This window comes from Paramormyrops kingsleyae, chromosome 12 (genome assembly GCF_048594095.1).
Source record: "Paramormyrops kingsleyae isolate MSU_618 chromosome 12, PKINGS_0.4, whole genome shotgun sequence".
NCBI lineage: Eukaryota > Metazoa > Chordata > Actinopteri > Osteoglossiformes > Mormyridae > Paramormyrops > Paramormyrops kingsleyae.
The window spans coordinates 12,502,256-12,517,159 of NC_132808.1; the positions used below are offsets into that span (position 1 = coordinate 12,502,256).

The 14,904-nt window shown below is 52.9% G+C and overlaps 2 protein-coding genes and 1 long non-coding RNA gene across 5 annotated transcripts in view; 2 read left to right on the plus strand and 1 right to left on the minus strand.

Annotated features, from left to right (window-relative positions):
* Window positions 1-10,540, plus strand: part of intu (inturned planar cell polarity protein) — a 29,573-nt gene extending 19,033 nt beyond the window's left edge. For both annotated transcript variants that reach the window (XM_072718712.1, XM_072718711.1), the window contains exons 8-16: window positions 330-495; window positions 1,081-1,134; window positions 2,381-2,443; window positions 5,433-5,654; window positions 6,066-6,575; window positions 7,747-7,841; window positions 8,256-8,445; window positions 9,904-10,043; window positions 10,167-10,540. In XM_072718712.1, coding sequence (XP_072574813.1) covers window positions 330-495; window positions 1,081-1,134; window positions 2,381-2,443; window positions 5,433-5,654; window positions 6,066-6,575; window positions 7,747-7,841; window positions 8,256-8,445; window positions 9,904-10,043; window positions 10,167-10,278 — 1,552 coding nt within the window. In that variant the 3' untranslated portion in view covers window positions 10,279-10,540. The remainder of the gene's footprint in view (window positions 1-329; window positions 496-1,080; window positions 1,135-2,380; window positions 2,444-5,432; window positions 5,655-6,065; window positions 6,576-7,746; window positions 7,842-8,255; window positions 8,446-9,903; window positions 10,044-10,166) is intronic.
* On the minus strand, window positions 10,416-14,755 carry ino80b (INO80 complex subunit B). 2 transcript variants are annotated; one of them, XM_023825433.2, is made up of 5 exons: window positions 14,616-14,755; window positions 13,538-13,721; window positions 13,121-13,245; window positions 12,716-12,888; window positions 10,416-11,582 (listed from the first exon to the last, which is right to left on the minus strand). In XM_023825433.2, the coding sequence occupies exons 1-5, from the start codon at window positions 14,656-14,658 to the stop codon at window positions 11,124-11,126; spliced, it is 984 nt and encodes a 327-aa protein (XP_023681201.2). In that variant the 5' UTR covers window positions 14,659-14,755; the 3' UTR covers window positions 10,416-11,123. The 2 variants fall into 2 exon arrangements, with proteins under 2 accessions (XP_023681201.2, XP_023681200.2); XM_023825432.2 differs by having other exon boundaries at window positions 13,094-13,245.
* On the plus strand, window positions 14,288-14,884 carry LOC140593646 (uncharacterized). Its single transcript, XR_011994065.1, has 2 exons — window positions 14,288-14,427; window positions 14,665-14,884. It is a non-coding gene; the product is annotated as an uncharacterized lncRNA (long non-coding RNA).
* The last annotated feature ends 20 nt before the right edge of the window (window positions 14,885-14,904 follow it).

Here is a 14,904-nt window from a genome sequence, read left to right on the forward strand (position 1 = left end):
TTGGTGCATATCTTACAAGACGTGTCACCTGTATCCATTTTTCGTTTTCCTGTAAATCCCTGCTAATGTTAAACATGAGGACTCTCTTGTGAAGCTGGCTATTGTATGTGTCTGCTGAGTGTTGACTGAAACTTGGAACGGAAGATGCTGAAAATGGTCATTTTTCCACTGACGATTGTGGGATCGGTGTGGTTTTCGGCCTGGAATCTGCCTGCAGGGCGTCGCCGGGTCAGTTCTGACCCCTGACCCCTGATGCTGGCACCCTCTCTGGGTGTTTTAATCAGTCATGTGACCTGCACCCCTGACTGTAACTTCCTCTCTGTCCACAGGGCCTTCTCCGAGGAGGAGCACTGCCCTCGGCTGGACTGCTTCTTCTCCCTCTTCTTCCAGCGGCTGATCGATAGCCCCGGGGCCCCAACTCCGGATGCGGCGGGCGCCCTCTTCTTGGATGGGCTGCCGGCCGTACGCTGGCTCACACTGCCCCCTGAGGTCAAGGTGAGATTCACAAACGGCGGCGTCCAAATCGCATTGGCAGCCTTTCTGTTTCTGGTATTTGCACAACATCTTCATAGTTTTGGTTTAATTTCCCACACGAAACAAAAACAAAAATTGCCAGGAAGGAGAATGAAGACCAGACGAATCGTTTTGTGATGCTGCTGCCCCCTGCTGGTTAAACTGCTCCTAATAAAACCAAATAGACCCGTTTTGTGGTTTGTTCCCTATGGCGGTCGGCCCCCATTAGCTGTACTGTACATTTCTGTTGATCCCAATGTGCCAGAAACTTAAACCACACATTTCCTGATTACACACATTTCCACTGAGAAATTCTGCTCAGGGTAGCTTCTCATTGTTAATGGCTCCTTAATAGACCCCTAATGTACTGATTGGTATGGATGTGTGTCCTGTCTAGCACTGTTGCTATGGTTATGAGGAAAAGTAAGATTTGATGTGTGGGTCCATAAAAGTTAGGCTGATCAGGCTGAAATATTTAAAACTTGCTAATTGCCCCATTTATTCTCTGTCATGTTTAACTGAGACACGGTCTTACTGACATGTTATTTCTTGGTAATTTCTCCCAAGGTTGACATCGATACGATTCTATCTGATTTTGAGTCGTCCGATTTTGGAGAGATGGTGAGTGTGCACCCTGCCCTGGGGTGGAGTGGAGGGGATGTGGGGGCTGTTTGTAAACACAAGCGAGTTCCAGTCACCGGTAACTCTCCTCCCGGTCTCTCACCGGCAGGATTTCAGCAATGTTCTTTAAACAGATTAGAACCCTTTTTTACTCTGCCTCTGAGACACACTTTGCCTTGAATTATTCACATTTACCATCACTGCTAACAAAGCCGCAGGACGCGCCAGACAGCCTTCGTACCCTCGCCCTGCCCCCCTACCCGTCTCGTCCTCCCTCCGGGCCGGTGTCTCCCGGCAGGTCGTACCCTCGCCCTGCCCCCCTACCCGTCTCCTCCTCCCTCCTGGCCGGTGTCTCCCGGCAGGTCGTACCCTCGCCCTGACCCCCTACCCGTCTCCTCCTCCCTCCGGGCCGGTGTCTCCCGGCAGGTCGTACCCTCGCCCTGCCCCCCTACCCGTCTCCTCCTCCCTCCGGGCCGGTGTCTCCCGGCAGGTCGTACCCTCGCCCTGCCCCCCTACCCGTCTCCTCCTCCCTCCGGGCCGGTGTCTCCCGGCAGGTCGTACCCTCGCCCTGCCCCCCTACCCGTCTCCTCCTCCCTCCGGGCCGGTGTCTCCCGGCAGGTCGTACCCTCGCCCTGCCCCCCTACCCGTCTCCTCCTCCCTCCGGGCCGGTGTCTCCCGGCAGGTCGTACCCTCGCCCTGCCCCCCTACCCGTCTCCTCCTCCCTCCGGGCCGGTGTCTCCCGGCAGGTCGTACCCTCGCCCTGCCCCCCTACCCGTCTCCTCCTCCCTCCGGGCCGGTGTCTCCCGGCAGGTCGTACCCTCGCCCTGCCCCCCTACCCGTCTCCTCCTCCCTCCTGGCCGGTGTCTCCCGGCAGGTCGTACCCTCGCCCTGCCCCCCTACCCGTCTCCTCCTCCCTCCTGGCCGGTGTCTCCCGGCAGGTCGTACCCTCGCCCTGCCCCCCTACCCGTCTCCTCCTCCCTCCTGGCCGGTGTCTCCCGGCAGGTCGTACCCTCGCTCTGACCCCCTACCCGTCTCCTCCTCCCTCCGGGTCGGTATCTCCAGGCAGGTCGTACCCTCGCTCTGACCCCCTACCCGTCTCCTTCTCCCTCCTAGCCGGTGTCTCCCGGCAGGTCGTACCCTCGCTCTGACCCCCTACCCGTCTCCTCCTCCCTCCGGGCCGGTGTCTCCCGGCAGGTCGTACCCTCGCTCTGACCCCGCTGCCCTCTTTCCTTCTCCCTATCTGCAGGCTGAGGATTACTTCGGCCTGCGCCGGCTGTACGTCATCCTGGGCTCCTGTCTCTTCTACAAAGTGAGCAGCCGCCATCATGTGATTTGAGGGACCGAGAATCCCAGTGTGTGTATGAAGGAGCCATTCCTGCCTTTTCTTCTCGGCTTCTGTGGGCCCCATGGCCTTCTTACTCACGCCGAGAACGTCAGAGTGAAATGGCGGGAAGGTAGCTCAGCGAGTCATGGTTTGATGTGGGGTTTTTTTGGAGAGAGGTTGAATTTGAGGTCTAGCTTTAGACACCTCCCAAGAAGGGGCTAGTTCAGGGTTTTCTCTAAACTGAAACGCACTGAAGGACGACGTGGCTGAGCCCCCTATGGGCCCCCAGGTGGCGCCACACGTCATGGTAATGAGCAGTCATTAGATGCCCTAATGGAGGCATGTGCGGACGGCTGGATTCCTCTGGCAGTGACTCGGCGAGCCGTGCAGACCTGTGGCTGGGCTCCCGCTCGTCTGGCTCTGCTGAAACCTCTGATTAACGTTGCTTAAAAATACACGGCTGCCATAATGCATGTAATCTACATCCCAGGTCGAATCCAGACCGCCGCTCAGATTTGCAGATCTGCGAAAAGCAGCCAAACGGGCCAGCTGTTTCCCATCATCACGGACACCCTGGGACGGGAAAACGTCTTTCCTTTTGTGTGTTAAGCATCATACTTCGGTGCCACACGTGTGTGTTCCTGACTTTTTCTGTCTTTCTGTTAATATTATTATTACTTTTTAAAATCCCAGCTGTTTCATACTTGACAGCTCTCCGATGTTTCCCTCTGAAGAACATACAGATAAAATACTGCTGTTATCCAGTGAGGAAGGTCATCTTGAAGGACCATGTAAATGTTGTCTTAGTTTTGCAAACGTCAGTACACTGAAATTAAGATAAAGATATACAGTACCCATCTCCCGGAAATGCCGGTTTAAGGCCACGATTAGCTGGGAAATGTTTTTGCTCCGTTATGGAGCTGAATCTCTACATACCTGAGAAGGTTGATTTTGGACTTTGACGATCCAAGACAGAGTTAGTATGACTGAACTTCATGTTCGAAAAATCCTCAGGGCTCAAGACTGCCCTCATCTGGCCTGATTAAAACTCGGTGTGCCGAATGCTCGCTGTGGTGCTATTTCAGTGAATATCGTAAAAGCTAAATCATAGACTTAAATGACTGGGGCCTTGTAGAGTTATCTTTGTTTTGACCTTGAATCATCAGTGTGAAATGAAAAGTGTTTCACGGCTGTAGTCCGTAGCTGTTAATGATTTAACGTAGCCGGCTCCACGTCCCGCGCTCTGGGTTGTTAGGCAGTGGCCGGGTGCCCCCGATTGGCAGTGCCCAGCAGAGCCCCTGAGCCAGCTGCTGCTTGTCCCACAGCTGCTTTTCTGGGTGACACGCTGTGACCCAAACGGTAATGTACAACATATCTGCATTTTAGGCCCGTCCTGTCATACACAGACCACTGAACTGTCTTTGTGTACATGTGTAGACATGTAAGGGAACTTCTGACAAATATTTAAAGGTTTACCTCACATCTTTCTGCTGTGGTGCCCCTGGTATGTTACTTAACCAGTGGAATAATCATTATAATGAGGTAACTTGTCCTAAAGTGATGGCCGTCTCTCTGCAGCCATGGCTGGATGGATGTGTGTGTGTGTGTGTGTTATGTATATATTTCATATATTACATGTGATAGAAACCTGTTATTTTGACCATTTAAAAAACGAAAAATGCTAAAAGTCTTGTATTTTGTTGGGTTAATTACGGTTAAGGATAGGGCTGGGTGGGGGTCAAAGTTGTCATTGCTGAGATTAGGGTTTTTCCACATTGAGATGAATAGACGGTCCCCATAAAGATATGAATACAAACCTGTATCTGTGCGTGTGTCTGTGCGTGTGTCTGTGCGTGTGTCTGTGCGTGTGTCTGTGCGTGTGTCTGTGTGTGTGTGTCTGTGTGTGTGTCTGTGTGTGTGTGTCTGTGTGTGTGTCTGTGTGTGTCTCTGTGTGTGTGTGTCTGTGTGTGTGTCTGTGTGTGTGTCTGTGTGTGTGTCTGTGCGTGTGTCTGTGTGCGTGTGTCTGTGTGCGTGTGTCTGTGTGTGTGTGTCTGTGTGTGTGTGTCTGTGTGTGTGTCTGTGTGTGTGTCTGTGTGTGTGTCTGTGTGTGTGTGTCTGTGTGTGTGTCTGTGTGTGTGTCTGTGTGTGTGTCTGTGTGTGTGTCTGTGCGTGTGTCTGTGCGTGTGTGTGTGTGTCTGTGTGTGTGTGTCTGTGTGTGTGTCTGTGTGCGTGTGTCTGTGTGTGTGTCTGTGTGTGTGTCTGTGTGTGTGTGTCTGTGTGTGTGTCTGTGTGTGTGTCTGTGTGTGTGTCTGTGTGTGTGTGTCTGTGCGTGTGTCTGTGCGTGTGTCTGTGTCTGTGTGTGTGTGTCTGTGTGTGTGTCTGTGTGTGTGTCTGTGTGTGTGTGTCTGTGCGTGTGTCTGTGTGTGTGTGTCTGTGCGTGTGTCTGTGCGTGTGTCTGTGCGTGTGTCTGTGTGTGTGTCTGTGTGTGTGTCTGTGTGTGTGTGTCTGTGTGTGTGTGTCTGTGCGTGTGTCTGTGCGTGTGTCTGTGCGTGTGTCTGTGCGTGTGTCTGTGTGTGTGTCTGTGTGTGTGTCTGTGTGTGTGTGTCTGTGTGTGTGTGTCTGTGTGTGTGTGTCTGTGCGTGTGTCTGTGCGTGTGTCTGTGCGTGTGTCTGTGTGTGTGTGTCTGTGTGTGTGTCTGTGTGTGTGTCTGTGTGTGTGTCTGTGCGTGTGTCTGTGCGTGTGTCTGTGCGTGTGTCTGTGCGTGTGTCTGTGCGTGTGTCTGTGTGTGTGTCTGTGTGTGTGTCTGTGTGTGTGTGTCTGTGCGTGTGTGTCTGTGCGTGTGCGTGTGTCTGTGCGTGTGTCTGTGCGTGTGTCTGTGTGTGTGTGTCTGTGTGTGTGTGTCTGTGCGTGTGTCTGTGCGTGTGTCTGTGCGTGTGTCTGTGCGTGTGTCTGTGTGTGTGTCTGTGTGCTACAGGGCTACCTGTTAGCCAGCCACCTGCCTAAGGAGGACCTCCTGGACGTGGCCCTGTACTGCCAGCACTTCGGCCTCCTGCCCCTGGCCTCTGAGCAGCGTATTGGCCAGCTGGTCATCTGGAGGGAGGTGTTTCCCCACCGCCTCAGCCAATCGGCAGCCTCGGGGGTGGAGCAGGGCTACAGCGAGCCCCAGGGAAGGCGTTTCCTGCTCATCGTGGGGGTGGTAAGGATGCCGCCGCCTGCCAGACCAACAAAGGCGTGCAGCTCTGACTGGGGGGGGCATAAGCTGGCAGGTATTGCTAGTCTCTGCCCCCCCCCCCAGCTGTTATTGTAGTGCACATTCCTGTCAGCTTACCTCCCCCGCCCCCCCCCATTGGGGTACACAGTGCTGTTTACTTGGTTACTGGTTACCATTGTTGGCCAAAGGTGACCCTGGGTCCCGCTACCATGGAAATAAGAGGTGACCATGTGACCTTGCATCTAGACTTGGGCTGGCCTGCATAGGTGAGGAGAAAAGGCACGCACAGCAGTAGGAACCCCCCCCCCCCCCAAGACATGATTGACAGGTTGACTGTATGCTGTCAGGTACTGACTTTAAAAGCTATATATGGCCCTTATGTGTCCCCTCCCACAGAGGCACTTCATGCAGTGCGTGCTGCTGGAGGCGGGGGGGTGTGCGGCCCCCGCCCTGGGCTCCCCGGGGCCCGACTGTGTGTACGTGGACCAGGTAAAGGCCACGCTGCTGCAGCTGGAGGGCCTGCAGACGGCCTTGGAGGAGCGCCTGGCCGCCCCCCCCGCCCCCTGCCTCTCCTGTGCCGACTGGTTCCTCCCGGCGGGCCGCGAGCGTCAGGACGGCCCCGTCGGCTCGCCCGTCTTCGGCAAGCTGGTGGGCTCCATCAGGGCGTCCTCGCCTGCGGGGAGGCGGGGCCTGTTTGGGGACAGTGCCCCCTCGCTGCGCGCCCGTAGGCCCAGCCCTCAGCGCAGCCTGTCCGACAGCGGGAGCGACGGGCCCCCAGATGGGGCCCCTTTCTTGGGGCTGAGCCCCCACTCCACCCCGGACTCCACACGGAAGCTGACAGGCCGCAGGGACTCCCTGGGCTCGGGGGGGTCAGATGGCAGCAGTGGCAGCGGGGGCCTCTTTAAGGTACTAACAGGCCATTTCCTGTTCCTGTCACACCCCCCCCACCCCCCCACAGTCGCTCTCCACTTCCTGTTCCTGTCACCCCCCCCCCCACAGTCGCTCTCCACTTCCTGTTCCTGTCACCCCCCCCCCCCACAGTCGCTCTCCACTTCCTGTTCCTGTCACCCCCCCCACAGTCGCTCTCCACTTCCTGTTCCTGTCACCCCCCCACAGTCGCTCTCCACTTCCTGTTCCTGTCACCCCCCCCACAGTCGCTCTCCACTTCCTCTTCCTGTCACCCCCCCACAGTTGCTCTCCACTTCCTCTTCCTGTCACCACCCCCCCCCACACAGTTGCTCTACACTTCCTCTTCCTGTCACCCCCCCCCACAGTCGCTCTCCACTTCCTCTTCCTGTCACCCTTCCCCCCACAGTCGCTCTCCACTTCCTCTTCCTGTCACCCTTCCCCCCACAGTCGCTCTCCACTTCCTCTTCCTGTCACCCTTCCCCCCACAGTCGCTCTCCACTTCCTCTTCCTGTCACCCCCCACCCCCACAGTCACTCTCCAATTCTCCTTTTCCAGGAATCTCTGGCTAGTCTCTCCTAATGTTCCGAGTGACGCACATGGTTAATATGGAGTTATTAATAGCCGAAAGTCATTACAGTGTTTGGGTTCTTTCTAATGGGTAATCTGTCCTCATCGACGTGAATTAACAACATCCATCTGTTTTCCATAACGGCTTGTCAGAGTTTATAACTGTGTTCTGTTTTTAATTAGCGCCCATAGTGTGTGTTAATTAGCAACCGTAGCGTGTCCAGGCCTAAACTCCCACGCACTCTCACGTGACGCTCCTCTGACGGTAACGTGTATCACCCCACGTCAAGCACGGGCAAGGTTACAGGGACATGGCCGTGTGCAGACACAGTTTGCCTGGTTCTGCCCGCTAACACTGAAACTCACAGACCCCCCCCAACACTCCATCACACCCACAAACGCGTTGTCCGAACGGCAATCTGACAGCTTGACGAATCACAGCCGTGTACCACCCAGGCGGCCCCTTGCAAAACTACATCCTCTGTTAATATGTGTGAGGGTTAATCCAATAGGAATGATCCATCAGTTTTACTGGGGGGGGGGGGGAATATGATATTAGAAGGACATGGTTTTCACTGATGTGTTGCTGCTGTGTGGCCAGATGCCCAAGAAGAAGCACCCAAACCCCTTCTACCTGGGAACACTGAAGAGGAGCCTGTCGGAGAGGGACGCCGAGGCCGCCTACAGCACCATGAAGTGAGCGGCGCCGCCGCACGGCATCCTGGGTAGATGAGGGAAGGAGGTACTCTGTGCTGATCCTGTGCGGGCTGGGGGAAAGGAATGTTCACACCCCTTTAGTCCTGGGGTGTCCACACCTGGGCGCTGAGCTCACAGCTAAGGTGTTAATTAGCGTGCAATGTTAGCATCACCGGAAGAATTACTTCCCAGACAATACCTTCAGGAAGGGAATTAAGAACACAGTCCTACAGCACACAAAGAGCAGTGCCCCCCCCCCCCCCCATCCAATTGGGGGCCACCAGCACAGTGCCTGGTGCCACATCTGGCCAACGTGGGCGGTTTACAGGGGTTGGCGATACAGTACGCTGAGTGCCGCTGGAGTCTGAGACTGCGTGGCATTGTGGGCCGAGGCTGATGTGTCTGTGCCCCCAGGCTGAGCTCCGGCACCGAGAACACGCTCTTCCACTACGTGTGCATGGAGACGGTGCAGGGCATCTTCATCGCGCCCACGCACCGCGAGGTGGCCCAGCTCAGTGGCTCTATCCACCCCCAGCTTATCCGCAACTTCCACCGCTGCTGCCTGTCCATCCGGGCTGCCTTTCAGCAGAGCCTGACATCCTGGGTGAGCGAGGGACACACCCACACACACACACACACATATTACCTTGTGAGGACTCTCCATTCATTTCTATGGGGAAAACTCTAATCACAACATGACGACCTTAACCCCTACCCAGCCTTAACCTCAGCCATAAATAACCAAGCAAAATATGAGACTTTTGGCTATTTTAGTTTTGTGATTGCATACACAGATTATTATTAAATTGAGGTTTATATTGTGTGGATCTCAATAATGCCCCCACAAGCTAAAAAGTAACAGTAAAATTACCAAATGTCCCCACAATGTGGCATATACAAATACAGTGGAATCCGCTTACAGTGATCACGTCTGTCGATATGAAATTGACCACTATAAGTGGATGATCATTATAACCGATTTTTTTTTTCCCCTTTGTCTCAGGCAGATTACCATCTAATTGACATTTGTATATTTATTACATGAATATAAGGTAATAAAATGGACAGCGTCTGTATTTAAAGAATTTTATTGACTCAAAATATAGTACAAACATTTTTCAAATTACAATACTGTACAAATTAAATTGCTGAACTATGTATAATTCAAATACGCTATAATACCATAGCGCCGGCGGTATCTGCATGTCCCAGCATGCCTTGCAAGCGCGTGTATATGGCCCCTGTTTGTGTTTGTTACACAGGACAACAAGCACCTGCACTATCAGTGTAACTTCCCCGTGTTTCCCTGTCATTCATGGCTTTTGTGTTATTGTTGCTTGTTGTGTGGTCTCTTTAAGGATTAACATAAAGAACAACTTCATGTCCGTCCGCCTCATCGTTTTCATTCGCTGCCAACGAGATTCCTTGGTCTGCTCGATGCTTCAATACAGTACAGTATTGTGCATAAAATAGAGCTTATTGTAGTCTCGCTGCTGCATCTCGGTGGCTCGTTTCTGGCAGTTTATCATAAGCTTGGATAAGCCTGTATTTGTCATTGAGAGAAAATGACTGACTTACCAGTCATGTTTTCTGTGGACGCAGCATTAGCCTCGGGTAGCTAGCCAGAAGCAGACGGGCTACCACAAAGCAAAGTAGGCTTAGCAAAGTAAAGGACTGGCGTAGTTTAATTTTTTCTGTATGTTGTCATGTATAAAAAGACCCAAAATGAACACTGTAAGCAGACTACTTGATTACTATAAGCAAATTATTTAAACAGCATTTGTACAGGAATGATTCTGTCCCAAGCTTTTTGAGCCATATAAGCGGTTGATCACTATAACCAGGTTCCACTGTACAAACACACACATGCCATCACACATATATACCCACATACAGTGTATATACACACAGATAAGCTAGAGATGTACGGATGAGCACATCTGGGTTTAGAGGTGAGCCTTGGGTTAAGCAGGCCCAGCTGTGTGGGTATGACGGCGATTTGCTGTTACAGGCGTGTGTGTGTACATATACCATGTGACCCACGTCTGCTCCCCCCGTCTAGGAGAGGCAGGGCACAGACGGGCACCAGGGACCCCGGGGTCTGGGCCCTGTGAAGGAGCACGGTGTCCTGTTCCAGTGCAAGCCAGAGAACTGGAACGAGCAGAAGAAGCCAGCACCCACCATGACCTACTGGGTAATCGGGTAGGTCACCATGAGAGGCGGCAGTCAGGGCGATGATACGCTCATTGTGAGTGCGGTGTAGTATCTGTATGGTGTGTGAGCCTGTATCTGAATGGGCTCTCACTGGAAGTTCTCCTCGTCCAGGCGGATGCATCTGGAGCCCGTCCCTCAGGAATTCTACGTGTGCTTCCACGACTCGGTGACCGAACTGCCCGTGGAGATGGCCTTCAGGCTGTCCTTTGGCTTGGCGTTGTGATGCCACTCTTCAAGGGTCGTGGACTGACTTCAGCTTCAGGGCCAGACTGTGCCGCTGGTGGGTGCTGACTGAGCGCAGATACCTGCCCCCTGGTGGTGGGAGGAGAAGGCGCCTGCACGAAAGCACCAATGAGCAAATGGGAGCGGCAGCCTTTTATTTAAGATGCATTTCAGAAATGTTTTATATATTTGGAGTTTGTAATAGAAATTTTCAGTCATTCAGTGTAAATATAAAAATAAAATTTTACTTGTGACGTTTCAAACAGTGGTGTGGTACCATGTTAAATGGCTTTAAAACAAATCTGTTGCATTATCCCTGTAACGTCCTGGACCCTAATCCTGCGTCTACCTTCTCCTTTGCCACCTGCTGCGTGTATGTCAGAGAGACAGACAGGCAGATACAGACACACCCCGTCGGGTTCCTGCCTGTGGTCCTCGCTGACTTAGTCCTTGACCCACGGGTTCTCCAGTGGTTGGTCCTGGAAAAGCCATTTTCTGTGACACCATCCATCATATCAATTGAAGCTTCTCACCGTGGGGCTAAAACACACATCCTACTGGTCCCACATGGGGAGGCTTTAATCTCAGGTCACTGACCCGTCTACTGACAATCCAATTACTCTGCTCATGTACAAAAACAAGACCAGTCGCCATAATTCAAACAGTGTGACAGTGGGCTTCACCACACCAACGTACATCAATAAATACACACGATCTCGGTCACTCTCAGCGATGTGCCTCATTTCCTTTAGATAATTCATCAGTCTCATTAACCCCCCCAATTTGGGGGTACGTGGTAAGTACAGTCCCGTCTGGTGGTGGTGGGGGGGGGTCAAGCCTCATCTTTCACGCCATCCCCAGCACCAGGAGGTTCTTCCGGTAGCAGTCCAGGCTGCACAGAGGGATTCCGGTCCGCGAGCAGGAGTACCTCTTGAGGTTGGAGCAGCCGGTTACCCCGCAGCTGACGGGGACGGGCAGGGGCCTGGGGGCAGCCACCACGGGGGTGGGCACGCCCTGGGGGAAGGAGATGGTGGTGCCGTGGGCGGAGTCGCAGTAGCGGACCATGGGGCAGGGGGTCTGCCGTGCCTTGCGCTCTCGCATGCTCTTGATCTTGGCCTTGCTGGTCTTGGTGAGCCTCTCGATGGTCTGGTTCTTGTTCTCCTCGGCCTTCTTGGCGGCCTGCAGGCGGCGCTTGCGAGCGCGCTCCTCCCGCTTCTGCATCATCTCCTCCGTCATGGCTTTCTCCTTATAACCCATGGGCAGCTCCAGCAAGGGCTGGCTCTGCTGTTTGTGCAGCAGGGCTCTCTGCAAGACAGGGACAAGTCATGCACCCACCACATGCAGATGACCTCAGCCACGTCCATAAGGACTGCTGCTGCTGCTGCTTAATCTGACACCACGAAACCCAGCAACCATCTAAACCTCACTCCCAGCCAAAGGACAATAATCAACCAGCACAGGGGACAGGGCCACCAAAACAAATGACATCATTAGCCCATAATTAGTACATTATGCTGTAGTACGCACTGGAACTGCACAACCATGTGAAATACACTGAGTCCTCATCTTTTTAACAAGGCAGATGGACAAAATGTTCCCACAGCTCTCGGGAGGGGGGGGGGGGGGTCTCCCTGACCGGACAGGCCAATCTGCTCGGCACAGTTCAGGACAACAGGTCCTCGCGTGACGAAAGTATCATCTGTAGACTGCTGGGAACGGTTTGGATTGGTTCCTTTGGAGATGCAGATGACGTGCTCGTCACCCTGGTGACAGCAGCTCTTTGAGCCGCACTGGGACATGCAGCTATGGCACATTAACTCCTGTACCTCAAGTACAGCACTATGCTAACAACAGAAAGGCAGTGGGTTCAAATCCCAGGAAACACACACATATTGTAACCCTTCTGTCTACTGTGAGTTGCTTTGGATAAAAGAGTCAGATAAATGAGTTAATGTAATGAGACCATGCTGTAGCGTATAATAATGCCGGGGTTTAGCTACTAATATTAAAGCTTTCAGCCAATTTCATACAAACACTATATGCCAGGGGTGGGCAATCTTATTCCCAGAAAGGGCCGTTGTGCATGCTGGTTTTCACTGCAACTCCCCAATTAGAGGACTGATTGGCTGAAGAGTCCTCACACCTGGGTTTGAACAGCTGAGCTACAGGTTATCCCAAAAGCCTGCATACACCGGGCCCTTTGCAGATAAGATTAGCCACCCTTGCTATACACCCCGACCGACAGCCGCCCACTGTTCATCAGGTCCAAAGAAAGATCACCAGGTTCCATCTCAGGAATGCTTAAGATCTTGAAACAACCCCTTTGGAATGTAGACTGTTTAGAGCTGGGTTTTGTAAGGATTCCATAATGAGGCCTCGAAGGTCACACGGTGTGCCCGCTCTCTCTCGGACCGCTACGCCTGCCTCCCCCTTTGTACCTGTCTCGCGGTCAGCAGAGACTCGTCAATCTCCTTCTTCAGCTCCCCGTTGTCGTCCAGCTCTCCCTTCTCCAGGGCATCCAGCCACTTCTCCTCCTCGTCCATGGGCCCCCCCAGGAGGGAGTCCGTGTCCATGTCAGGGAGGGGGGAAGGGTCCAAGTTGCTGTCCTCATCTGAAGCACAGCACATGCATGCTGGGCAAATGAGGCCACACCCTCCCCTTCCCAGACCTCCCCCCCTGGGCCCTCGGATGACTACTAACGCAGATTTACAGGGACACTGCAGGAATCTGAGCATGACAGAGTTAAAAGCTTTGAGGCCAGGATAACTCAGCTAGTGGCTTTTAGGGTGATTATGCTGGAGAGGCCAGCCCATTACCACTTTCTCCCAGCAGGGGTCGCTCACCCAGCCAGGCCCTGTACTGCTCAATGGGCACGCCCTCCGTGGGCTCCTCCTCATCCACGTCATCCACCACCATCAGTGGCGACAGCGAGCGCTCCGCCTCTGGCACCACGGTGAACGTCGGAACACTGTCGAAGCGAGAGCGGCCCCCACAGGGCATTAAAAGCAGACCCCACAGATAATACGAGACAGCCTTTGGCCTATCGGACAGATGTGGGTAGTTCAGGTTCAGAAAGTAAAAATCCAGTAAAGAGTCACAGTCACAGACTTAACTGGTTGGTTGAAATAAAATCTTGGTCTGGATTTTTACTTCCTGAACCTGAACTATCCACCTCTGCTGAGGAGTCTGCAGTGGATATACCCTGACACATATCCCCTTTACAGACAGCCCCTTCTGCCCCCCCAGCCGCTCAGACTGACCTCTTGGTGCCCAGGGTCTGTCCCCCCAGCTTGATCTTCAGCTTGAGCTGAGGCTTGAGGCCCCCTCCTGAATGAGACTCCAGGGCCTCTGGAGGGAAGGCGTGAACCCCGTCTTCTCTGTGGTGCCTCCTCTTGTGCTTCTTATGTTTCTTGTGTTTCCTCTTATGTCCCCCAGACTCATCTCCTGCAACAACATATAGAGACGGACCTTTGGTTTCTCATCACCAAAACAATCCAGGTGCTGCAGTTTTTAAAAGTGTGGTACACTAGGAGTACTGCAGAGTGGCTGCTGGAATTACAACCTACAATATACAGAACTACTGACTGACTTTTTATAACTCCACTACAGACCGAGTATCTTCAAAGTCCTTGCTGTCCTTTAGAGTAGATAAGATTCTAAACTATAGTGTGTGTGTGTGTGTGTGTTTCCCCCTAATGTTTTACATTAAAACAAGGATTTGATTTTAAATATCTAAATATTAACGAATGCATAAATGGGATAGACTCCAGGGCCACCCCCGGGACCCTGACTACGATAAGTGCTCGGAAGATGGATGGATTAATATTACAGCACACGTATGACACGTAAAAAACACACTGGTATCGAAGAAACCGGTAATATGCGCTTCATCGGGTAAGCTTGTTAGTGTTGGTTAGCTAAAGTTGAAAAGACCGTTTTAATTAGTTAGTATCAGCTGATAATTAACTAGTTAGCCATCCGTCGTCTAGTTGGATGGGTTCCTCAGACAGTCAGCTTCCCGCGATAATTTGGTCGCATATTAAAAATGACGATCAGCCGACATTTAGCCTAAGGAGAGCAGCGCATCATTCCGCCCGTGGGAGAGGGAGAGAAAGCCGATTAGCTACGAGGCCACCAGTCATCCGCCCCGGTAAAGGGGATCAATGGTTTCGGCCACAAATCGAGGTTATCTGGGACTATTTTTAAACACATGCACCGCAGTTTATGCCACATTTCTGCAGGCAACGCAAGCGCCGATATCCCGGGTCCGCTCGGACCGCGGCCTACGGGTTTTACCTAGAGATTAAACAGCTTTTGGGAGAAAATGACTCTTCTTACCCGAAATATACTTTTGATGAATCATGTCTTTCCTCTTCCCCATTGACAGCACTATCCAGAAGCAGAGCAGACAATAAAAAGCGAGCTACATGCCCGAGCGGGCCGCCTTAATCCCAGCGTCGGTAGGCGGTGACTCGGCGACACGGGACAGCAGCCATGGCCGCACGGCAATCCTGGATCACGGCGGGAAACCAATTTATCAAAAGATACCGATGCGTGTCGTGTCACTGCTTGATTTGAGAATGTAATAAACACCGTTACCAAACCGATCGTTAAATGTTTATATTTT

Excerpts from the sequence above, each read along its gene's own strand:
- ino80b (XM_023825432.2), bottom strand. The coding sequence starts at position 14,658 with ATGGGGAAGAGGAAAGACATGATTCATCAAAAGTATATTTCGG. Across the intron at positions 13,246-13,537 it reads CAGACCCTGGGCACCAAGAG|TGTTCCGACGTTCACCGTGG; the intron begins GTCAGTCTGAGC and ends TCGCTTCGACAG. Across the intron at positions 12,889-13,093 it reads ACCCCTGCTGGGAGAAAGTG|ATGAGGACAGCAACTTGGAC; the intron begins GTAATGGGCTGG and ends GCTGTGCTTCAG.